Source organism: Geotrypetes seraphini, chromosome 5, assembly GCF_902459505.1.
Source record: "Geotrypetes seraphini chromosome 5, aGeoSer1.1, whole genome shotgun sequence".
NCBI classification, from domain to species: Eukaryota; Metazoa; Chordata; class Amphibia; order Gymnophiona; family Dermophiidae; genus Geotrypetes; species Geotrypetes seraphini.
The window spans coordinates 2,750,631-2,775,787 of record NC_047088.1 but is presented as its reverse complement, the minus strand read 5'-3'; the positions used below and the strand labels follow the sequence as shown (position 1 = coordinate 2,775,787).

Sequence of the window (25,157 nt, the reverse complement as noted above, 5' to 3'; positions counted from 1 at the left end):
CTCAAAAAATTGGAGTAAATTAGTCAAACATGATTTCCCTTTCCTGAATCCATGTTGACTGGGTTTCATTAAGTCATATGCGTCCAAGTGCCGGACTATGCTATCCTTGATCAGTGCTTCAACCATCTTGCCAGGGACAGACGTAAGACTCACAGGTCTATAGTTGCTCGGTTCCCCTCTCGATCCTTTTTTGAAAATTGGGGTGACGTTCGCTATCCTCCAGTCGTCCGGTATCTGTCCAGTTCTGATTGTCAGGTTTGCAAGTTTTTGCAATAACTCTCCGATTTCAACCTTCAATTCCTTTAAGACTCTCGGATGAATCCCATCCGGTCCAGGGGATTTGTCGCTTTTAAGTTTGTCGATCTGATAGTATATCTGGTCTAAGTCCACTTCAACTGTGGTGAGGCTGTCTTCTATTTCTCCTGCAAACACTTTCTCCGCTTCAGGTATTGTTGAGGTGTCCTCCTTCGTAAAGACGGACGCAAAGAAGGAATTTAGTTTGTCTGCGATTTGTTTATCTTCCTTGACGTACCCTTTTCTTCCCTGGTCGTCCAGGGGTCCCACTGCCTCTTTTGCAGGTTTTTTCCCTTTCACGTATCTAAAGAAGGGCTTGAAGTTTTTGGCCTCCTGGGCTATTTTTTCCTCATATTCCTGTTTTGCATTCCTCACCGCCTTGTGACATTTCTTCTGATCATCTTTATGTTTGTTCCAGGCTTCGGTTGTCTTTATGCATTTCCATTTTTTGAAAGAGTCCTTCTTTTCTTTTATGGCTTCCTTCACCTGTATGGTAAGCCATGCCGGTTCTCTTTTGCTCTTTGTTCTCCGATCTTTGGAAATCTTCGGAATGTAGAGATCTTGTGCTTCTGTGATAGTATTTTTCAGTAGTGTCCATGCCTGATCAACCGTTTCAAGTTTGTCCATCATCTTCTCGAGTCGTTTTTCTACCATGGCTCTCATGCTATCGTATTTACCCTTTTTAAAGTTCAAGGTGGTGGTTAAGGTTTTGGCATGTTTCCCTTTCCTGATGTGTAGTTTAAAGTTGATTACATTATGATCACTCGTTCCCAGTGGAACTATGACTTCCACTTCTGTTATCGGTCCCGTGAGGCCATTTAGGACCAAGTCCAAGGTGGCGTTGCCTCTTGTCGGCTCTTTTACCATTTGTTCCAGGAAGCAATCCCCTAGCACCTCCAAGAACTTGGCTTCCTTGCCGCAGTTGGAGGTTGCTAGTTTCCAGTCTATCCCTGGGAAATTGAAGTCTCCCAATATAATTACATTGCCTGACTTGCATTCTTGTTTGATTTCCTCCATCATTTCTGCGTCAGTTTCCTCCGCCTGTCCTGGTGGACGATAGTAAAGGCCAATTTTCGTATCTGCGCCATATTGACCAGGAATTTTGATCCAGAGTGACTCAAGCTTCTCTTTCCTTTCTGTTTTAACCATTTCAACAGAATCTATCCCCTCCTTAACATATAGAGCAATACCTCCACCTTTCTGCCCTATTCGATCTCTTCTATACAGTTTGTATCCCTGTAGTACTGTGTCCCATTTGTTTTCTTCATTCCACCATGTTTCTGTTATGCCAATGATATCCAATATGTCACGTCTTGCTATTGTCTCTAGTTCCCCCATTTTGTTACCCAGACTTCTAGCATTTGTATACATACATCTAAGTTCTCTTCGTGTTACCTTTTTGGACCTTCTACTCTTGGCCGTCCCTGTAGCTTCAATTTTGGTATCCTTTACTGCTCCTGTGTTATCACCCTTTTTTGCTGTGTGGTCGTCCCCTCCTATGTCTGAGTTGTCCCTTCCTGCTTTTTCTCCCTTATTGGCTGTGAGGTTGTCTTCTCTTGTGTAGGTGTAGTTGTCCTTGGCTTCTTCGTCGGGGCATCCTGCTATCCGTACCATCGACCGGTGGTCGACTGTCGGCTTTCCCCTATCTATCAGTTTAAAGCCTTCTCGATTGCCTTCTTCATGTTGCCTGCCAAAACTCTTGCTCCTTCCTTGTTGAGGTGTAGTCCGACAAGGAAGGAGCAAGAGTTTTGGCAGGCAACATGAAGAAGGCAATCGAGAAGGCTTTAAACTGATAGATAGGGGAAAGCCGACAGTCGACCACCGGTCGATGGTACGGATAGCAGGATGCCCCGACGAAGAAGCCAAGGACAACTACACCTACACAAGAGAAGACGACCTCACAGCCAATAAGGGAGAAAAAGCAGGAAGGGACAACTCAGACATAGGAGGGGACGACCACACAGCAAAAAAGGGTGATAACACAGGAGCAGTAAAGGATACCAAAATTGAAGCTACAGGGACGGCCAAGAGTAGAAGGTCCAAAAAGGTAACACGAAGAGAACTTAGATGTATGTATACAAATGCTAGAAGTCTGGGTAACAAAATGGGGGAACTAGAGACAATAGCAAGACGTGACATATTGGATATCATTGGCATAACAGAAACATGGTGGAATGAAGAAAACAAATGGGACACAGTACTACAGGGATTCAAGGAAGTACACTATCCTTTCTTTCAGCAACACTTCCATTATTTTTCCAACAACTGAAGTGAGGCTCACTGGCCTGTAGTTTCCTGCCTCATCCCTGTGACCACTTTTATGAATAGGGACCACATCCGCTCTCCTCCAATCCCCAGGAATCACTCCTGTCTCCAGAGATTTGTTGAACAAGTCTTTAATAGGACTCGCCAGAACCTCTCTGAGCTCCCTTAGTATCCTGGGATGGATCCCGTTTGGTCCCATCGCTTTGTCCACCTTCAGTTTTTCAAGTTGCTCATAAACACCCTCCTCCGTGAACGGCGCAGAATCTACTCCATTTTCTTGTGTAACTTTGCCAGACAATCTCGGTCCTTCTCCAGGATTTTCTTCTGTGAACACAGAACAGAAGTATTTGTTTAGCACATTTGCTTTCTCCTCATCACTCTCCACATATTTGTTCCCAGCATCTTTTAGCCTAGCAATTCCATTTTTTATCTTCCTCCTTTCACTAATATATCTGAAAAAATTTTTATCTCCCTGTTTTACATTTTTAGCCATTTGTTCTTCCGCCTGTGCCTTCGCCAAACATATCTCTCTCTTGGCTTCTTTCAGTTTCACTCTGTTGTCCTTTCTGCTCTCCTCTTCTTGGTTTTTTTTATATTTCATGAACGCCAACTCTTTCGCCTTTATTTTCTCCGCCACTAGTTTGGAGAATCATATTGGCTTCCTTTTTCTCTTGTTTTTTTTATTGATTTCTTCACATAAAGGTCCGTAGCCATTGTTATCGCTCCTTTCAGCTTAGACCACTGTCTTTCCACTTCTCTTATGTCCTCCCATCCTAACAGCTCTTTCTTCAGATACTCTCCCATTGCATTAAATAAACTCAGCTGCATCCTTCTTCACAGCCTTCTCATTACTCACCTCAGCTCAACAGCCAATAAGCAAGTTTAATTTGCAGCATTTATCATTAAATCAAACATTTTTTTGGAAATATTATTTTAAAAATATTTAACTCCTCCCCCCCCCCCCTCCCACACACACACTCCAGAGCTGACATAGACATTTTTACAGCAGCCACACACCATTTCCTCATTAATTTCTTATACTGCTTTAAACTCTTTGCTCTCCAGCTCACAATAACAGTCCTGGGGCTCTTAATAAGACAGATGCTATTAAGTATAACTTCCCCCAAGCTTCCTGCTGCAGACTCTCCATCTCCCAGGTTCTGTGCATGGGCCCAGCCTGAACAGCTCTTGCATTTCCCTCCTACCTTTCCCCTGTAAATGCTTAAAAAAATTTTTTCTTCCTGTTACATTTGTAAAAGGGGCCCTAAGATTGTATTTTATTTAGCCCAAATTAATAAAATATACCAATGAGTACACTGTGCCTGTCTGAAAGGATGGATTTGGCATTTCCTGAAGATTACAGTCAGTGATAGAGGTAATACTGAGCCTGGCACCTAAGTCAATAAGGAGGTGGTAGAATACAGGTGAAAATTTAAGGTCACATGTGGATGGTCTATGGATGGGTCTGAATTAAAACTGTGAGGGTACACAAAATAAAATCAGCTTTTACCTGTCCTTGTTGGTCTTGATGGATCCCTGGCTAGCTTTGTTGAATCCAGACAGAAGCCTTCTTTTTATACCTTCTCTGCAATGATGATTTAAGCCACAGGTGTCAAAGTCAGTCCTTGAGGGCTGCAATCCAGTCGGGTTTTCAGGATTTCCCCAATGAATATGTATGAGATCTATTGGCATACAATGAAAACAATGCATGCAAATATATTCGTAAATTCCTGAAAACTTTGTTGTTCTCGCAATTTTTAAATGGTTTAACTACAGCCTCAACAAAATGATAATATTATAGTTATTTTTCTTATGTACTTTAGTTTTTAATTAGTTCTTCCTTTTCTTATGTTTTCTGCTATGTACTCTAGTCTTAATTATATGTGAACCGAGTCAAGCTCCACTGGGAGATGACTGGTATATAAACCAAAGGTTAGATTAGATAGATCTCATTCATATTCATTGGGGAAATCCTGAAAACCCAACTGGATTACGGCCCTCGAGGAGGGACTTTGACACCCCTGATTTAAGCAGTATTGTTTCTTCAAATATCTGTACTCTTTTGGTTTATAATAATTTTACAGAAAGGTTATGAACTCAGCAGTTGGATGTGACTGCTGGATTTCTCCAGTAATTAGCCCACATAGCTCTAAGGCAGGGGTGTCAAATATCGGTCCTCGAGGGCTGCAATCCAGTCGGATTTTCCGGATTTACCCAATGAATATGCATGAGATCTATTTGCATGCACTGCTTTCATTGTATGCTAATAGATCTCATGCATATTCATTGGAAAAATCCTGAAAACTCAACAGGATTGCGGCCCTTGAGGACCGACATTTGACACCTCTGCTCTAAGGAATTGGCCACTTCTCCAGGCCAGCATCCTTCCTAGAAGACAAACAACGCTTGTGGGTCAACACTTACACACATTGACATTTTTGGTTGTATATAGGGTGCTAAAAGCAGTTTAGAGTACAAGGCAATTTTTCAGGCCTAACAAACTGCTCCACTATACAAATAGTGCCATTGTCCATAGAGCTGGGTGAAAGCCCCTCATTCCTCCCTCACTCTGCCCTGGATAGTGCCAGAGTGGTTTTGGAGTTTTCAACTATCGGACATCATCCTTCCACAGGTGTTATAATGGGTCATGTTCTGAATATTCTAGTTGGATTCAGCCCAGGAAGTTTCCAAGTTTCCAAGTTTATTGGTTTTTAATATCCCGACCATCAAACAATTGTCTGGCCGGTTAACAATCAGCTTAAAAAAAGAATTAATAGTAATAGGATGTGAATGGAAATATCTTAAATTAAACATAAATGACAAAGACTTGACATACTTGAATGTGAGGAAATTGTGGGGGAAGGGAAAAAAGTTACATTGTATAGAAGAAATGGAGAGAGTGGGGAGGGGATGAACATTAGGAGGGGGGAACGTTAATGTAATGAATAATGGATATTTGTCTAATAAATAAAAAAGAGCATTTTTTTTTTTTTTTTTTTAGGTTTGGTTAAATGCATCCTGAAATAAGAATGTCTTTAGATTTATTTTAAATTTAGCAAGTTGTTGTTCATCACGGAGATGTTGTGGCAGTGAGTTCCACAATGTTGGGGCGGTAACAGCGAAATTGGTTTTACGAGTATAATAAGAGTCTTTTAGGGACGGTATAAAGAGGAGCTTTTGGTCTGAAGATCTCAAAGTGCGCGGGGAACTTTGAGGTATAAGAAGCTTATCAAGAAAAGTTGGTTGATGTAGAAGTTTGATTTTGAAAGTGAGAAGAATGATTTTGTAAGTAATACGGTAGGAGATGGGAAGCCAATGAGCTTCCTTTAAAAGAGGGGTGACGTGGTCATATTTGCTTTTTTTATAGATAAGTTTTATAGCGGTATTTTGTATTAGCTGGAGACGTCGTAGTTCTTTTTGTGAGAGGCCGTTAAGGAGGGAATTGCAGTAATCTAGGTGAGAGATTACCAGAGAGTGGGTCAAGATAGTGATAGAGTCAGTGTTCAGAATGGATGTTAAAGATCTGATAATGCGGAGTTTAAAAAAACATACTTTTACTACAGAGCTGATATGCTCATGGAAGGTGAGATTGCTATCGATGATGACGCCGAGTAATTTAATTTTTGTTTCCATTTGTAATGGAGTGGATTTGATAGAAATAGTTCCGAGTAATGATTCTGATTTTTTGATGGGAAGTAGAAGTACACGAGATTTATTTATGTTGAGTGCGAGTTTGTTTGTATATAGCCAATCATGTATGTTATCCAGTTTATTATTTATGTCTTTTGTATCTGAAATATTAGTAGTATTGATAGGGTGGAGGAGTTGAATATCGTCGGCGTAGGCGAATATGGTGAATCCGATGGATTGGGCTAGTGTAAGGAGGGGAGAGAGAAATACATTGAATAATAAAGGAGATAGTATAGAACCTTGTGGTACCCCGAAAGTTTGTGATTTGGCTGAGGAACACAGATGTTATGATGAATCATGTATTAGGCATGTTTAGGACATGTTTTGGGACTAATTCTTCACTCTTTTTCCCTTACAGATTTGAAAGATGAACTGGGCAGGTTTCTACACTCTTCTGAGTGGAGTGAGCCGGCATTCCACCGGCATCGGTCGTATCTGGCTGTCTGTTGTCTTCATTTTCCGAATCATGGTGCTAGTTGTGGCGGCGGAAAGTGTATGGGGAGATGAGAAGTCCGCTTTCACCTGTAACACACAGCAACCCGGCTGCAACAGTGTCTGCTATGACCACTTCTTCCCCATCTCTCATATCCGGCTCTGGGCACTGCAGCTGATCATCGTTTCCACACCAGCACTGCTAGTTGCCATGCACGTGGCCCATCAGCAGCATCAGGAAAAGAAGATGCTACGAATGTCTGGTCACAGCGATGCAAAGCAGCTAGAGGAGGTAAAGAAGCACAAATTTCGCATCTCAGGGACCCTCTGGTGGACCTATACCCTGAGCGTCTTTTTCAGGATTATCTTTGAAGCAGCTTTCATGTTCATATTCTATATGATCTACCCTGGATACAAGATGATTCGACTGGTGAAATGTGAGGCCTACCCCTGTCCCAACACTGTCGACTGCTTCATCTCCCGGCCCACAGAGAAGACCATCTTCACTGTGTTCATGCTGGCAACCTCTGCAATCTGCATCTTGCTGAATGTGGCAGAGTTAGTTTTCCTGATTGCAAGTGCCTGTGCTAGGCGGAGGCAGTGGGGAAGTGAGCCATCAGGGAAATGCTCTTTCTATAGCAGCAAAGAGTACAAACAGAATGAGAACAACCTAATGCTCACAGAAGATGGTTTAAAGAGGAGCGCTGGGCATGAGAAGGGAGCTCACTGTTCCACCTCTTAGGGGAGGTGTACAGGACACAGACTGGAGCTGGCGACACCTGGAGTCTGAGTGTATTCCTCTATTGCCCCAGTCTTTCATTTATTACAATGCAATATTTATTTCTAGAGGGTGGACTGATTTCCAGTGAAGAAACTAGTGGGGTCCTTGCCATTGCAGTAATGAGTGAGTAAACGCTTCAGAGCTACTGCCAAGGGGAAAGGAGACATCAGTCTGAGTGGGAAGGATCCTGAGCTCCTGAAGCTTCTCCCAGAGTCTGTTCAGTATTTCATGCCTCACTAAAGACCTGGCCCCAAGGAAATGCCTGGAAGAACCTCCTCATACAAGCATTGACTTATGAGGCAAATCTGTTACGATTGAGGGAGTCTATATATTACTGATTAATCAAATGTTTTTTGTAAAATGTTCCTATCACCTTGGATGAGGCAGTGTGCATGAAGGTTATTAAAGCTGATCTTTCATGACAAATTGCTGATTTTTGTGTTTAAACAGCTTCTGACAATTGTGTAGTTAGTGACGAGAGAAATCTCGACACAAGCTCACTTCCCTCTCTGGATCTTTCAGGGCATTTTGTAGCCTTACACTAAGGAAGGGAAAGGGCAGTTGTATACAGAGTGCTAAAATTTAGGCTAGATGCCAAGCTAGTATTCTATACTGTGTGTGTGTATATATATATATATATTCCCTCTAAGCTGAGCACACAAGCAATCGTTCAAACATTCCAGGAGTGCCACTCACAAAAACACTTGGAAATCTGGAAAATTGTTGGTTTTTAGAACTTGTTGCTTATGCAACAACAAAAATTTTGAATTTGTCATTCATGTGAGAAAAAATTTCCATGCACCTGGTCAGTCGTTAGAAGAAGCATTGGGGTTCATAATAGAGAGTTGCGCGGGGACAGAAATCCAACCCGTCCCCACCCGTCTCCGTGAGAAATCCTTCCATCCCAACCCATCCCCATGAGGAATCCCCTCCATCCCCGCCCGTCCCTATAAACTTCAGAAATAGTTATTTCATTTAATTATGCTACTGAATTAAAGGCTCTGGTACAAACCCATTTACAAATAAGCAAAGAGACTTTATTAATTTGGAAATATTAATTGGGAAGAATACATACTACCAGAGCCTCTAATGTTTATAAATTTTTATCAACACAACTAATATACTACTTTATCCTGAAGCAAAAAAAAAAAAAAGAAATAGAATTTTTTTCCTACCTTTGTTGCCTGGTTTCTGCTTTCCTCATGTTCTCATTCAATTCCTTCCATCCACTATCTCTCTTCTCTCTGCGTCTTCCATTTGCTCTGTTACTGTGCTTCTCCCTTTCTCCCCCAATCCAAATTGGTCTGGCACCCATCTTCTTCCCTCCGCTCCCCCCATAGTCTGGCATCTCTGTCTTCTTCCCTGCCAGCGTCTTCGCCCCAAACTCTCTTCCCCATTTCCTTTCAACGTCCTTCTCCCCCCCCCCGTCTTCCCCATAGCCTGTCAGCGTCCTTCTCCTCCCTGTCTTCCCCATGTGCTTTCAGTATCCTTCTCCCTCTCTGTCTTCCCCATGTCCTTTCAGCGTCCTTCTCCCCCCCGTCTTCCCCATGTCCTTTCAGCATCCTTCTCCCCCAGTGCTTTCAGCGTCCTTCTCCCCCCCTTTGTCTTCCCCATGTGCTTTCAGAGTCCTTCTCCCCCCCCCTTTGTCTTCCCCATGTGCTTTCAGCGTCCTTCTCCCCCCTCAGTTTTACCCATTTCCCTTAAGCGTCTTTTCCTCTCCACTACACCTTTCCTCCCTTTCTCCCTCCCTGCCCCTTACCTTAGTGGCGCTTCCCCGCCTGCCCAACAGAACAAGCCCGGTCCGACAAACCTCCCTGCCCTGAATCCATCTGCTGTAAGAAGGTAATTTAGATTCGTGGCTACAGGGCAGGGAGCTTTGTTGGACCGGGCCTGTTGTCGGTCGGTCGGGGGAAGCGCCACGAAGGTAAGGGGATCTGGCTGGCTCTGCACCCTTCCCTAAGGCTGCCCCGGGGCGGACCACCCCCCCCCTTTGGTACGCCATTGCCTTGAATTTTCCCTATCTGTCCTGCCGCAGCACACAGCCGACCGGAAGTCTTCCCGATGTCAGCGCTGACGTCGGAGGGAGGGAGGGCTTTGCTTAAGCCCTCCCTCCGACGTCAGCGCTGACATCCTGGAAGACTTCCGGTTGGCTGTGTGCTGCGGCAGGACAGGTAGGGAAAAGAAGACAAGCCTCGCGACTCGAGTACATACAACCCCGCAGGAATCCCGCGACCCTAGGGGGCGTCCCCACGGGATCCCCGCGACCCAAAGGGGGCATCCCCACAGGATCTCTGCGACCCGAAGGGGGAACCCGTGGGATCTCCGCAGGTCCCGCGGGATTCCTGTCGTCCCCGTTCAGCTCTCTAATTCATAATCAAAACACAAAAACGTCTAAAAAACTGCCTAAGTCGGAGTTTGGACGTTTTACCCGACAAAACGTCCAAGCGACCATAATCAAAAGTTGGCCAGCTGCACGTCCTATGCCGCAAAATGTCCAACTTAAGACATATAATATGGGGCGTTCCGGGGGCAGGGTTAGGCCCCAAACGTACAAATACGATAACCAAAGCTGGTGTTCAAAGTAGCGTTTCAACTTAGAGCTGCTTTCACAACGTCTAACCTGTTCCTGAGTGTGTACAGGTAATGGGTGTGTAATTTTGTGTGTGTGTACCCCCTCACTCTGACCATCTCTATCTCAACCTCCCCACCTATTTTCTCACTGCTGTGTGTCTTCCCACGTATCATTCACCTCTGCAAAAACCCTCTCTCATCCCACTTACCTCCTATCAGCATCATCAGCTCATTCTCTTACATCTAGTTCAGCTTACTCATTCACTGTGGTCTCTATCGTGTGGCATGAGCTTGAAGTAATGCCACTTATTTTACCTCATTGGAATGACTACGAGACGGCATTGTATTTCCAAAACAGACAATATTGTTTTATTGTTAGTATAAAAACTTACAAAATTACAGCAGCAAAAGCATAGCAGAAAAAAATATATTGTCAGTTCAGAATATGCAATGGAGAGTAGAACTTGCACTCATACGCTTAGCAGGGGGCTAGCAGTTCCCCATAGCACAAGTACCGTAAGTGAATCTCTCTGGCTCTACCTGTGATGCACGTGTTTTTTTATACAGATAAATTCTTCCTTTGTTTCAAAAAGCACATCCCCGAACTCTGGTCATATACTTCCCTATTGGTACAAAAATATATACCTAACTATTCCTCCCCTCAGTCCACGCCTCTCTCACTTCCCCCCCAGGAGAGGGGCCCTTGCAGAAACAGAGAATTCTTCATGAACTTTCTTCCTCCAGCTCTGAGATCCTTATCACCTTGCAGATGCTAATTTGTGGTTTTACACCACTGTACATCTTCAGGATGGCGTCCTTGTATGCAGAAAGTTGGCAAGGGTAACCTTTCAATACCCCAGCTGTGCTTGGTTCCCATAACGCGTTTCAGAGGCAGCAAATGTTGTGGTACCAAGTTCTCTCATCTCTCTACACCCACATCGTCCTGCTCGTTATAAATGTTTTATGGCTTTCCAGGGTGCCTGGCATATGTGAAGTCATACAGCACTGATAACAGTTCAGCAGAACCTTGGAGAAATATACTCCCAGCAGGGAATGGAGACAGGAACTTTGCAGCCAGCTGGGTTAGCATTTCAAAGGATACATGTGTTCACAGACAGCAAGGTACAGGCTGGGCCTGGCTATGGGAAAATATGTTTAAAATGTCTGTAGTGTCCAGCATACACAAGTGAGGCCAGTGTGTCCAGTTTATCCATCTGTATGTCCAGGTTATCTATCTCAAGCTGCACACTAGTAAGTGTTCAGTTTCACCACCTGGCTCAATCCCTGGGGGGAGGGGTGGTGTCAGGTGACTGCTTGGCTGGGGCCTGTTTAGACTGTAATGAGCTCTGCTTTCTTTGCCAGGTGATTTCTTTGCGGGCGATGGAAGGGGTCAATGTGCTTGTTGTAGTAGAGATCCTTCTGCAGGAAGAGGAGTTGGAGAATGAGAGGCCCCATCACCGAGTCCACCACAGGAGGCTGTTTAGACCTCGCTCCTGCTTCCTTGAGCTTACTGACCAGCAGTGCCTGGAGCGATACTGCTTTGACAAGGCCACCATCCAGGATCTCTGCCTCCAATTGCAGCCCCTGCTACAGGCCCGCACTCGGCGGAATTACCCAATTCCAGTGCATTTAAAAGTAACAGCAGCCCTCACTTTCCTGGCAACTGGGAGCTTCCAGTCTGTTCTGGCAGCCAACACTGGACTCACTCAGCCTGCCATTTCCAACTGCCTCACTTAATTTCTTAATGCCTTCCTAACCCACACCCATGACTACATCTCCCTCCCCACCACTCTCCAGGCCCTACAGGGCAGTATGAGGCAGTTCTACAATGTGGCACAATTCCCCTCCGTCATCGGAGTGGTAGACTGCACACATATTGCCCTCAGACCCCCTTGGGCAGATGAGGCCAGTTACCAGAATAGGAAGGCGTTCCACTCAATATATATGCAGGTGGTGTGCAATGCACAGGGAGAGATCCTGGATGTGTGTGCCAGATACCCAGGCTCCACACACGACGCCTATATAGTGCAGCATTATAGCTTCCACAAGAGAGCAACCCAGGGGCAATTCAATGACGCTTGGCTTCTTGATAAGCACCTCAGGGACACACTGTTCCCCCCCCATTCCAACACTCTCTTCCTGCACCTGCAAATCACTGCCACTCATTGTTCTCTCTCTCTTTTTCTCTATGTCTCATAGGTGACAGGGGGTATCCTCAGCGAGTCTGGCTGATGACTCCAATTGTCCACCCTCACACTGCAGCTGAGGAGGAATACAATTGGCATCACAAAGCCACCAGGAGCATCATCGAGAGAACATTTGGCCAGTTAAAAAAACGCTTTAGATGCCTGGATCGATCGGGGGGCCAGCTGCTGTACAGGCCTCAGAAGGCAGCTCAGATCTTCGTGGCATACTGCATGTTACATAACCTTGCAGTACGCAAACACCAGCCACTGCCAGATCCCCCACAGCAACAACTTCAGCAGCCACCTGATGGCGATGTTGAGGAGCCTCCCCCACCCCCACAGCACAGAGCCGAGCAGAGTGCCAGCCAGGAAGGGGTCAACGCCAGGCACCATCTAATACAGACCCACTTCCTGTGAAATGGACGCTCTACCCTAGCCATCTGACTGTATATCAGTCCAGTGCCGTTTTACTGGACTGCACAACCAGCCCAGGCTGTCAGCTTCAGTGTACATAAGCTGAAGCTTGTAACCAGCACGGACAATAGTCAGCTTCAATGTACATAAGCTGAAGCTTGTAAACAGCACGGACAGTAGGCTCTTTTAAAGAAACACCTTTATTTTCCCACATTTTGTGCAAAACACCACCCTTACATACACCCATCCTCACCCACATACACGAACCACACCAGCCCCTTACCTACCTCCCCTTCCCCTTCCCTCGCCCACATGGTCTCCCACGGCCCCTGACAGCCCTCCCAGCTCCACCTCTAGGCAGGCCCCAACATCTGGGGTGCTTTCTTTTCTCTGTGGCTTTGCGTCCTGTTGCCACTGAGCCAGTGCTGGAGGGTGGTGCAGGCACCTGATCAGTGTGCTGGCTTGTGGAGGGAGTACGGTTTCGATCGAGCTCTGAGCTCACTGTGGAGGCCTTCCAGCTTTGCAACGATGCCAGTGTTGGCATATGAAAGCTGCCTCAGAAGTTGATTGGTTTCCCGTTGGGCCTCCAGTGACAACTGTTTTGCCTCCAGTAACTGCTGTCTTGCCTTCACACCCTCTCTCAGCAGCTGGAGCTTCTTCCTCCAGGGTCAGATTGTGCCCCAGTAGCTTCTGGGCCAGTCTCAGTAGGTGGTGACTGGGTGCCCTCCAGTGGCCAGGCTGTGGTCCCTCACTGCCCTCCTCAGTATCCACAGCCACATTGGCAAACCGCTCAGGTGGTGGGGGAATTGGCATGTCCTCATCATCCCCATTGGCAGGCTCCTGTGTTTGGGTGTCCTGGGACTCGTCAGGCTCCTGCTGGTTGAGTGTTGCAGCTGCCTGCACATCCGCCTCATCCTGCTGTCCCTGCACAGTCAGTGTGTCAATGCCACTACATCCAGCCTCATCCTCGTCAGAGCTGGCATCTACATAGTGGAAAAGCACATATAGATGTCACAGCATACCACAGGTGCGCTACCTGTGTCTACGTGAGAGGAGTTGGCAGTAACATACATCCCAAAGGTGTGTGACTACATATCCAGCTACCATAGGGCGGTGTGTTGGTGACATTATGAAGGGGATGAAAGCAGTATATGTGCAGACACCTTACATGAGCACACCTGCTGATCATAGCAAATGTTCCAAATTGTCAGTATAAGGGTGTAGGAATCTAATTCCATGCTCTGCCATCAGCACATGGAGCAGTACCAAACAGGTGTTATGGAAAGGTTTGAAGAGCAGGTGTACTCACTACCCCATTAGAGGAGTAGAAGAAGGAGGATGAAAGAGAGGTCTCTCAGAATATGGGACATAGCTGGGAGTCTGGGGATGAAGACACGTACATACCAGAACGCTGTGCAGTTGGGGCAGCTGATGTGTCCTGTGTGCCCACACCATAGGTGAGCACTAGCTGGTTCTTGGGGCTGAGGTCTGCCATGTCAGCATCTGGAGGCCGGTTGCCCACCTTAGCTCGGAACTCCCTTTTGATGGCTCTCCATTTTTTCTTGCAGTCCTCCACATCTCGCTTATGGCGGTGGACTGCATTCAGGCACTGAGCTATTGCTGTCCAGACTTTGCTCTTTGAGTATGCTCCGAGTCTTTCTCCTTGGGGTGAGAAGAGCTGCTGATGGTGTGTGTGCACCCAGTGGCGTACCTAGGGTATGTGGCACCCGGGGCCCATCATTTTTTGACACCCCCCCCCATGTAAAAAAATATTTTTTGTAATGACCATGAAATGGAATAAATGGTCAGAATAGAAACAGGCAGTGAAAATTTTCTTATATTCCAAACATAACATAACATAAATTATGTCTGAATTGTCATGACATCAGAAGTACATATGGAGTAGTTGCAGGTGATGCTTGGGACAGTTCTGATTGTGTTAGTTCGGTTTTATGTGTTTTTTGAATAGAAGGGATTGTATTTCTTTTTGAAGGTTTTGCAGTATGTGGTCGATGTCAATTGGTTGTAGGGTTGGGGGTTGAGTGTTGCAGCTCGAATGGCTAGGAGGTTGTCGAACAGTTTTTTTCTTTTGACGTTTTTGGTTGGAGGGTGTGTGAATGGTGCGTGAGTTCTCCTATGTCTGTTTGAAGTGGATTGAATTATTTAGCTGAAGAAATTAGTTACCCCCCATTCCACACACATTAATTCTCTTCCATTTTTGTTCCCATTATAAAAAACACTGATAAGTTCCCAGAAAAAAAATACATTAAAATAAGAAGTGAAAACAAAGGCCCCTACAGATGAGAACATAACATAAGAATAGCCTAACTGGGTCAGACCAATGGTCCATCATGCCCAGTAGCCCATTCTCATGGTAGCCAATCCAGGACACTAATACCTGGTCAAAACCCAAAGAGTAGCAACATTCCATGCTACCGATCCAGGGCAAGCAGACACTTCCCCCATGTCTTAATAACAGATTATGGACTTTTCCTCCAGGAATTTGTCCAAATCTTTCTTAAAACCAGCTACACTATCTGCTTTTACCATAACTTCTGGCCACTTCATTTTTAAGTTTAGATCTTTCCTTTCAAACAGAGACCTTGCTAGATGTCAAATACAGCACAAGGTAACTTCACATGGACTTAGCTGTGCAGGAAATGTGAATCTCCTCATACACCCACCATATAGTGCAAAAATGTGCAAAGGTCTGTTTTTTTCTTTCGATCACTACATAGCCTAATGCCACACAAGCAGCGCTGTTATAAACATATTCTGTAGATCAATGCTAAGGATAACAAAGTTTCCTTCCTTGGACCAGAAGGAGATACTGATAAACCACTGGAAGAGATCCCAAACAACACCCAAAGACCCACTCAGTGTGTGAACCAGTTGAGTGGAGTGGACTAACTAGGGGGTGGAAATGGGCCCAGAGTTTGCTCAGCAGAATTTCCCAGACCACCTCTTCCTCTCAACACATTGACACGCTGCCACCACCACCACTAGGAACACCTCACTGGGTAGGCCAGCTATGCTATAAACTTTATAAAACACATTATTATATTTTCTTATAAAGCACATATTTTAACTGAACTCTCTGACATCCTCAGCCTTTCCATTCACAAAAATAGAAGGAAGAAAAGTTCCCATTTCCTGCTGTCTCATGTCCCCGGCCTATACAATATTTTTTTTCTGCAGACCCTTCAAAAGTCTGACCAAATCCTCATTTCACTTGCTTTATAAAGTACTGAGTATGCCATCTCTCCCCAATCCCAGGTCCTAAAGTCTAAGACAGTAGCGCAAACTAATGCTGCCAGATTCAGGAAAAAAAATTTTGATTCGATTCAGCCTATTGAATTGGTTTTTCAATTCGATTTTCCTGCCCAGTTGGGTGATTTTTTTTCAAAACTCCTGGTGGGTTTTATAGCTTTTTTACCCCCTTTGGCTTCTCCTAACCACACTGGCGCTGTGATGTAAATAAAATAAAGAAACAAAAAGGACTTTTCCTCTCTCTGTTAAATCCTAGCTCACATTTGCAGTCCAACACCAGCTCTGGCAGGATACACATTTCAAATCTGACATATTATAATCACAAAACAGAAAATAAAATTAATTTTTCTACCTTTTGTTGTCTGGTTATATTTCAAATCTTGTTGGTCCAAGGCTCTGGTTTTCTTCTGATAACTTGCTTGCCAGGGTCTCCTTCTTTCTTCTTTCTGCATGCTAACCATCCATCTGCCAACTCTGTCCTCCCTTTCCATTTCCCTTCCTTCCCCAGGAAGTCTGGTATCTTTCCTTTTTTTCATCTCCCTCCACAGATCCACCTTTTCTTAACTACCCTTTCATCCGGCATCTTTCCCTCCTTCCCCATCATCCCAGAGTCCACCATCTCTCCCTTTCTTTTCCCAATTACCCTCCTATCCAGTATCTCTATCCCTCCTCCACACCATCCCTTGTGTCCAATTTCTCTCCCTTTCTGTTCCTTCCCTCCCTAAATCCCATGGTCCATCATCTCTCTCCCTCTCCTCTATTTTCAGACCCATTATTTCTTCCCCCCCAGTTTGGCATATGCATGTCTCTTTGAACACTCCCTTCCCTCTGTGTACTTCTAAACCAGGGTCCCCCCCAAAGGCCTGTCCCCCCTTGAAGGCCTGTCCCCCCCTTGTAGGCCTGTCCCCCCCTTGAAGGCCTGCCTGCCTGTCCCCCCCTTGAAGGCCTGTGCCCCCCCTTGAAGGCCTGCACCCCCTGAAGGCCTGCACCCCCCCGAAGGCCTTTCCCCTTGTAGGCCTGTCCCACCCCCTTGTAGGCCTGTCCCCCCCTTGAAGGCCTGCCTGCCCCCCCTTGAAGGCCTGCACCCCTTGAAGGTCTGCCCCCCCCCCCCACGGAAGGCCTGTCCCCCCCCTTGAAGGCCTGCCTGTCACCCCCCCCCCCCTTGAAAGCCTGCCTGCCTGCCCGCCCCACCCTGAAGGCCTGATGCCCCGACCCACCCCGAAGGACTGCTCGCCCCCCTGGCCTCCCCACACCACCTATGAAGCAGCCGCAGCAGGATCGCGACGTCAGCGATCCCTGCGCTGCTTCCTGCGCTGCGGTCCCGCCCCTCCTCTGACGTCAGAGGAAGGGCAGGACCGCGGCGCAGGAAGCAGCGCCCAAGCAACTCAGGGATCGCTGATGTCGCGATCCTGCTGCGGGCTGCTTCACAGGTGGTGCAGGAAGGTCAGTGGGGCGAGCGGTCCTTCGGGGGTGGGGGGGGACTGAACGGCAAGGCCCGGAACACCCCCTCAGGGCTGGCACCTGGGACGGACCGCCCCTCCCGCCCCCCCCTTGGTACGCCACTGTGTGCACCTCCTGCACCAGCATTTCTGTCTCAGCCTGGGAGAAGTTAGGCTTTTGGGACAGAGCTTTGACTGGTATGGGAGGCATGGTGTCAAAGTACTCACACTTTTGATAATATGAGGTTAGATGTATTTATTGACAATTAAGTACGTCCATCTGGTCGGTTATGGACAAATCCGAAAGACGTCTAGGACACGTTTATTGGTACGTTTAAATCCAGGGGGCCGGGATACGTCTACATCAGCACAAACGTCCGTCTCCTATCTGTTCGGAGACACCTTCCTATCTACTGATGCAATCCTAACTCGTTTGCTGGATGTTACAGATTACATGATCTGCCTTTTCAAGCCTGTGGCTGTATTCAGGTAAGCAAGTATTCCTGCTTCATCTATGATGTCTTACATGCTTATAGAGATGTCTGGGCCTCATGTTGCTGGTTACCCTCTGGAAAGCCTGTTTGAAACAGCGTTTAGAAGAACAGGGGAGGAGCAATCTGTATAGGGGCCATAACAGGGTAAGGGCAAAGACTGGGTGAGCCTCCTGGAACACACCTCTTCACTCTCCCCATCCTCCATCCCTGCCTAGGGGGAGGGCTCCATATCCCACAATGCCACCTCCTTCCTCCAATGATTGCTTCACCTTACCCCCCCTCCCCTCCCCCTCCCCTGGGATTCGTTCCTTACACACCCTTGATCCTGGCCACAGGTGTATGTGTGGCCTTGTTGGTGGCTCAGCTGTTACAGCTTTTTGGTGTCGTGGGGGGGGGTAGAATACCCTCTCAGTTGACACTGGTCTGCTTCCTAGTGCCTCACCTCGCACATGTGTAGCTCTGATGGGATCTAACTGATTGCATATGACCGGCAGCATTGTACAGCAGTCAGCAGCTCTCTTTTACATGAGTCCCTTCAGTCGAGGGTTAGCAGAGGCCTCTAGAAAGAGGGGGAGCTATTCAGACAATCAGGTGTTACATCCATTGCAAATCATGGAACTCCCAAGTCTACATCTCTCCCCTTTTTCTTGAACTGTTACTAACACAACCTCTGTCTCAGGTCCTGCATGTGACATGGTCCTGGTCTCATCCAGAACTTACTTACAAGATGGCCACGTTCCCACTTTCAGTTGGCTGCCTGCCTGCCCTTTGGTTAGGTGCAGGTCAGTGACATGATATCAAGGGATCACACATGACATCCAGTTTAGCAGTAGATATCTGCTATTTATTTTGGTCTGTTTTTGTAGTCAAGATCTTTGCTGAGGTAGACATGAATGGTAGAACACCTGGTCACAAAAGACAAATATGTATGCATTATGAGAACATACAATATCATACTTATGGTACATGCCTGTCCAATTGCCCCAACATGACTAACACTGCTCCAACCTGTGCAAAGTAAGCGAGCAGTTCTGAGCCTCACATACCTTTTCATTTGTAAGGGTCAGCAAATATCTGTGAGGGCTGTCCTGCTGCAGCAGCCTCTGTCTCCAGAGGTTGTGGCTTCTAATCTCAATGGTGCTCCCTGTACCCCTGGCCTGGTTACATCATCATCATCCATTGGCTATAGGTTATAGAAGCTATTTGTGACCTCAGAAATGCAGCCTAGCATTCCCACTTTCTCCGTGTCAATCTTTATGGCCTCCTCACCACATCCCATCTGATAGTAGGGTCTTTTCATTTCACTGCATACCTGTTTTCCACTGATATGGGGAAGGTACCCTCTATTGCGTATAGCACTGTCCCACCATATGCATGTCTTCCTACACTAGTCATGGGATTGGAACACACCTTTAGTGCAACTATTGCACACCTTAACCATCACTGTACAGTTTGCATCTGTACATCACATCTCAACACTTGCAATCATTGGCAGAGAAATAGATGACAGCATTGTACACGACAGCCAGTAACATCAAGTAAGTTAACATCCAAGTATGTCCCAATGAGATACAGTAGGTAAAGTCTCCTGAATATGTGAAGGAGAGGCCGTGTGATGTCCTTTCAGTCATTGGCTTTCTGGCAGCTACTTGTGAGCTGTCAGGGACACTGTTGGTAACATGATTTGGGCCTCAATGGCCCATTGGCAGCTTGGCCTTCAGTTTAGCCCCTTCACCCTCTATAGTGGCTCCTTGAATATGGCAACCAGCTGCCGCAGAAGGCTGACAATTTCCTGCAGGGTCTGCATTGTTTCGCGCCTCCCCTCCTGCAGTTCACTGCACATTTGGCCCACAATGTTCAGCAGCTCTCCATATGCCTCAGGAGGGGGAGCAACTATTGGGGCCGGGGCTGCTGCCTCCACAACCACCTCCTCATCCCCTTCAAGAGGGGCATGTCTGCATATACATCAGGGACCTCCCATGATCCCTGCTCCTCGACCACATGCTGCTGGTCCACCTCCGCCACCACCTGTACCTCCACCTCCGCCTCTACCATCTGGGCCTTGTCCTCCACATCTGACACCTGTGTAGCAAGTAGGTTGTCATATAGTTTTTTGCATCTTGTGCTTTTGAGTGGGGGGTAGGTGAATGGGATCTGGGTTCTCCTTACTCTAGATGAGAGGTTTCGGTTTAGGCGGCTGTTTAGGTAGAGAGGTGCTGTTCCGTTTAGTGCTTTGAATAATAGACAGTATAGTTTGAATTGGGTTCTTGCTCGTATCGGTAGCCAGTGCGAGTTGAGATAGGCATTAGTGATGTGATCATATTTTCCTAGTGAATAGATGAGTCTGAGAGCTGTGTTCTGTACTGTCTGTAATTGTTTGATCATGTAAGTGGGGCATGGTAGATAAAGGCTATTGCAGTAGTCTACAAGTCCTAGCACAAGTGATTGGACTATGATCCTGTAATGTACTTTGTCAAATAATTTTCTTATTTTCCGCAGGTTGCGCATGGTGTAGAAAGCTTTTTGGATAGTTTTGTTGGTATGAATCTGCATTGTGCAGCTCCTGTCTATTGTTACTCCCAGAATTTTGAGCGCGGGCTGTATTGGGTATTTGATTGCATTTGTCACCAATTCAGTTAAGGTTGGTTCTTTGTTTTTTTCTAGCAGAAGGAATTTGGTTTTATCCGTGTTCAATTTCAGTTTGTGGTTCGTTATCCATGTTTCTACCGTTTCCAATGTTGTTTTCAGTCGTCCTGATGAATTGGGGTCTTGAATATTGAAGGGGAGAAGGATTGTTATGTCGTCTGCGTAGCTGAATGATATTATATTTAGGGTGTCTAGGGTGGTGCCCAGTGAGGATACGAAGAGGTTGAAAAGTATGGGTGATAATGGAGATCCTTGCGGTACTCCGCAGGGGTTTGACCAAGGGTCCGATATGAGATCTTTTGTCTTTACTTTATATGTTCTAGTTTTAAGGAAGCCTTGAAACCAGTTGAGTACCATACCTGAGATCCCTATGGCGTCTAGTATCTGGAGTAGTATGGAGTGATCAACTAGGTCGAATGCTGCTGAGAGATCTAGTTGGATGATTAGTATCCTGTTTCCTTTACTGAGGTGTTGACGGGCTATATCCATTAGAGATACAAGCAGTGTCTCTGTGCTGTGTTTTTTTCTGAATCCTGATTGTGATGCATGTAGTATGTTGTGGTCTTCTAGGTAGTTGGAGAAGTATTGTGCTACAAGACCTTCTAGTAGTTTGACATATAATGGGATTGAAGCTATGGGTCTGTAGTTGGCTGGGTTATTGTGTGGGGCTTTGAGGTCTTTCGGTATGGGGGTGATAATAATCTTGCCTAGTTCTGGTGGGAACTGACCATCTGTGAGCGTGGATTGTAACCAGATCATGAGGTTGGCTTTGAACTTGGTGGATGCGGTTGTTAGCAGGTACGATGGGCAGTTGTTCAGGTCACATGATGTTTTACTGTATTTGTTGTAGAGTCGGATCATGTCGCTCCATTGTACTTTAGGGAAGTTAGTCCACGTTCTGTCTGCTACTAAGGCTTCATCTGTTGTTGGCGTTATTATAATCTCATCGAGGATGGTTAATGAATTGTTGAAGGTGGTTCTGATATTGGTGATTTTGTGCTTGAAGTAGTCTGCTAATTGGTGGGCTGAAGGAGATTGGTTACCTTGGGTAGCTAGGAAAGGTTTAGTGTCAGTGAGTTTTCTTACAAGATTGAAGAGTATTTTTGAGTCTGGAGTTTCAGTGCCAATTAGTTTGGCGTAGTATGCTTTCCTTTTTTCCTTTAGTTTGATATTGTACTGTTTGATTTGGTTTCTCCATGCTACTTTTGTTTGGTCTTGTTTCTGTTTTTTCCATATTCTTTCGAGGTGTCTACATTGCCTTTTTAGATGGAGTAGTTCGGAGTTGAACCATTTGTCTGAGGGTCTACAGATTTTGTTTTTAGTTTTTATTGGTGCTAGCTCGTTCATAGTAGCTTCGCTTAGGGTACGCCAGTGGGTTACGAATTCTTTGGGGTTGATGTGGTCGATTGCTGGGTCTACTTTATCCCAAAAGGTATTAGGATTGATTTTCTGTCGTGTGTTGATGAGTATTTTTTGGAGTGCGGGTTTGTGGTTGTTTTGAGCCCAGTTTATAGTGAAAGTGTATTTGTAGTGGTCTGACCAGAGAGAGGGGTGCCATACACCGTTGGATATGTGTATGTTTTGAGTGTCAAGGTTAGGGGACGTGAATGCTGCAATGTCCAGTTGGTGGCCTTTTTCGTGTGTGGGTTCGGGGTTAAGGATCTGATAGGATAGAGTATTGAGATATGAGAGTATTCCCTCTACTTGTTTGGAGGAGTGGTCTTCTAGATGGAGATTTATGTCTCCGAGGAGTAAATTGTGGGTGGAAGTTAGTGAATTCTGGAAAATGAATTCTTTGAGTTCTTGTTTTGATGCGGACCATTTTCCTGGTGTGACATAGCAGAGGATGCAAGTCAGGTTTCCTGTGAGAATGTTATCGGAGAGTTGACAGGATAGAAGGTCCAGGTGAGGGGATGATTGCTTGGCTAGGACTTTTAGGTTAAGGTTGTTTTTTACTATGACGGCTAACCCTCCCCGTTTATATCCTTTTGGGCAGAGATCTATTATGCTTGGGTCAGAGTCTGATGTGAGCCAGGTTTCAGATAAGAATAGGCAGCCTAGTTGTTCTTTAGTCAGCCAATCTTTGATTAGTTCCACCTTCGGACTGATTGATCTTATGTTCATGTATGCACATTTTATTGGTGCGAAGTTTGTGAGGGAGAATGGTGTACTGATTGAGTTGAGGGAGATTCTTGGAGGTGTCAGGTGTGTTTGGTTGTTTGTCTTGGGTTTTGGCGGAGGTCGTTTGCCCCAGAATGTCGGAATGCTTTCTAGGCTGGAGATAGGACATGGTGTCAGAGATCTGAGGGAGTGGAGTTTCCTAGCTGGTAGGGTTTGCCTGTAAGCTGTTGTCATGATTGGGATGGAGTATGTATGGTAACCTGCTGTTTTCCAGTTGGATATGAGGAGGGCGAGCAACAGGAGGACAAGCAGGATTTTGGGAGGGCGGATTGCCATTGTTGGTGAGTAAAGTTGCTGGGGAGTTGGTTGCTAGATAATCGATGTGTGTGATCTGACAGAGATGTTTATCTCTTGGCTGTGGCTTTTTCCGTTACTGGAGAACCAGTGAGCTGTTTGTTTCTTGTTTGCTTCACTGCCGACGCTTCACAAAGGCGCATACTCGGCGCGCCGAACGGCTGCGCGCCGTGGGCGAGTCAAATTTATTGAACTGTCCCTCGCTGGTCAAGGGAGAGGGGCGGAGCAGAGCTCCCATGCTTTCCTCTCCTCGGATCTCCGGCGGCTCTGCTGGTGGCTGTGAGAGGGCCCAGCAAATGGCTGCTCGCCGTGGGCAGTCAAAATTTAACGATCTGTCCCTCGCTGGTCAAGGGAGAGGGGCGGAGCAGAGCTCCCACGCTTTCCTCTCCTCGGATCTCCGGCGGCTCTGCTGGTGGCTGTGAGAGGGCCCGGCAAATGGCTGCTCGCCGTGGGCGGTTCTGAAAGTCCAGATATACAATGTCGATCGGGTCGCCCTTGTCTATCTGCTTGTGTACTTGTTTAGTTGCATTCTGAATAGTGTCCCCAAAAAGTTCATCTCCTAGGCAGGGGATATTAGCTAACTCAGGGGTCTCAAAGTCCCTCCTTGAGGGCCACAATCCAGTTGGGTTTTCAGGATTTCCCCAATGAATATGCATGAGATCTATGTGCATGCACTGCTTTCAATGCATATTCATTGGGGAAATCCTGAAAACCCGACTGGATTGCGGCCCTCAAGGAGGGACTTTTGAGATCCCTGAGCTAACTGGTCTTGAAGGTTAGTATCCATATCTGCTACCCTTAACCATGCAAGTCTTCTCATGGCCATCGAGATTGCAGACAATCTATAAGACAGCTCAAAGGCATCATAAGAGAATTGTACCATGTGCTGCCTGAGCTGTGTGAGAGTATGGAACATGTGTTGAAACTCTGACTTCTGATGTGATGGCAGATATTTGAAGTAAGCTGGCATAGTTTTGACCCAGTACTTCAAATAACAAGTGAAATAAAAATTGTAATTGATGACTCTATTAGCCAGCATGGAATTCTGTTACAGATGTCTACCAAACCTGTCCATTGATCGACCTTCATGTCCTGGAGGGATAGTAGCATAGACCTCAGAAGAAGCAGATTTTAAGAGAGTGGACTCCATTACGAGAGACTGGTGAGAGAGCTGAGGCTTATTGAAACCAGGAATCGGGATAATCTTATATTGAGAATCAAGGAGCAGTCAGAACAGAATAAGGGGAGTCCCAATTCTTACGAAGAGTTTCTTTTAGGATACCCTGCAAAGGAAGTTTGAGAAGCTCCTTAGGAGGATATTTAATGTCCATGGTTTCTAGAAACTCCGCTGAATACTTGGAATCTGCCTCCAATTTTACTGTCAAGTCTTTACTCATCTGTCTGATGAAATGAGTAAATGAGACCGGTTGAGAAAGAGAAGGCTTTCCATAAGAAGTAGAGGGAGGAAAATGCTCTTCCTGAGAACCATAAGCTTCCGCAGAACAGACTGAAGATGAAGATCTGAAACCACAGGAATGGAGGGAGAACAGTGTTCACATTTGGACAAGTACCGACCCGATGAAGCAGGTGAAACAGACTTTTTGTGCTTGACTGAGTGCGTAGGAGAAATATGCTTGGACTTAGAAGAATGTTTGCCAAATTTAGTAGATGGAAGATGTGGAGAGGAATGTCTGGAATGACTGGATCTATGCCCAGAAGAATGACACTTCTTAGACATACGTTCTGGAGAAGGTGATCTGTACCTTGAAGAACGATGCTGCGGTGAAGGAGGCTGGTGCGTTGAGGAGCGATGCTTCGGGGAAGGAGATCAGTGTCTTGAGGAGCAATGCTTCGGTGAAGGAGACCAGTGTGAAGGACGGTGTCTAAAAGCATGGCTCGATGACAATGATCAGTGCCGAGAAGGTGGTACTGATGAGGCAGTGGTGGTATCTGCATCTCACATGGAGTGACGCTCAGGCTAGCCCGGTACCGGAGGAGCTGACATGGGAGTAATAATTTTGAACATATCCCCATACTCCAATTTAAAGACAGCATTGAGTTTCTCTTTGAAGGCCTGCACCGATATCTGTGGCTTGGATGCCGGTATCAATGGTGCTGCGGCTCGCTCTGGAGAGGATGACATGGATGAAGATGCACTCCTCGAAATCGAAGCAAGCCGCATCAACAGTCTCTGTTTGGC

At 46.1% G+C, this 25,157-nt stretch overlaps 1 protein-coding gene across 3 annotated transcripts in view; it reads left to right on the top strand.

Annotated features, from left to right (window-relative positions):
* GJB1 (gap junction protein beta 1) overlaps positions 1-7,888 on the top strand; it is a 76,954-nt gene extending 69,066 nt beyond the window's left edge. For all 3 annotated transcript variants that reach the window (XM_033944216.1, XM_033944218.1, XM_033944217.1), the window contains exon 2: positions 6,608-7,888. In XM_033944216.1, coding sequence (XP_033800107.1) covers positions 6,617-7,423 — 807 coding nt within the window. In that variant the 5' untranslated portion in view covers positions 6,608-6,616 and the 3' untranslated portion in view covers positions 7,424-7,888. The remainder of the gene's footprint in view (positions 1-6,607) is intronic.
* The last annotated feature ends 17,269 nt before the right edge of the window (positions 7,889-25,157 follow it).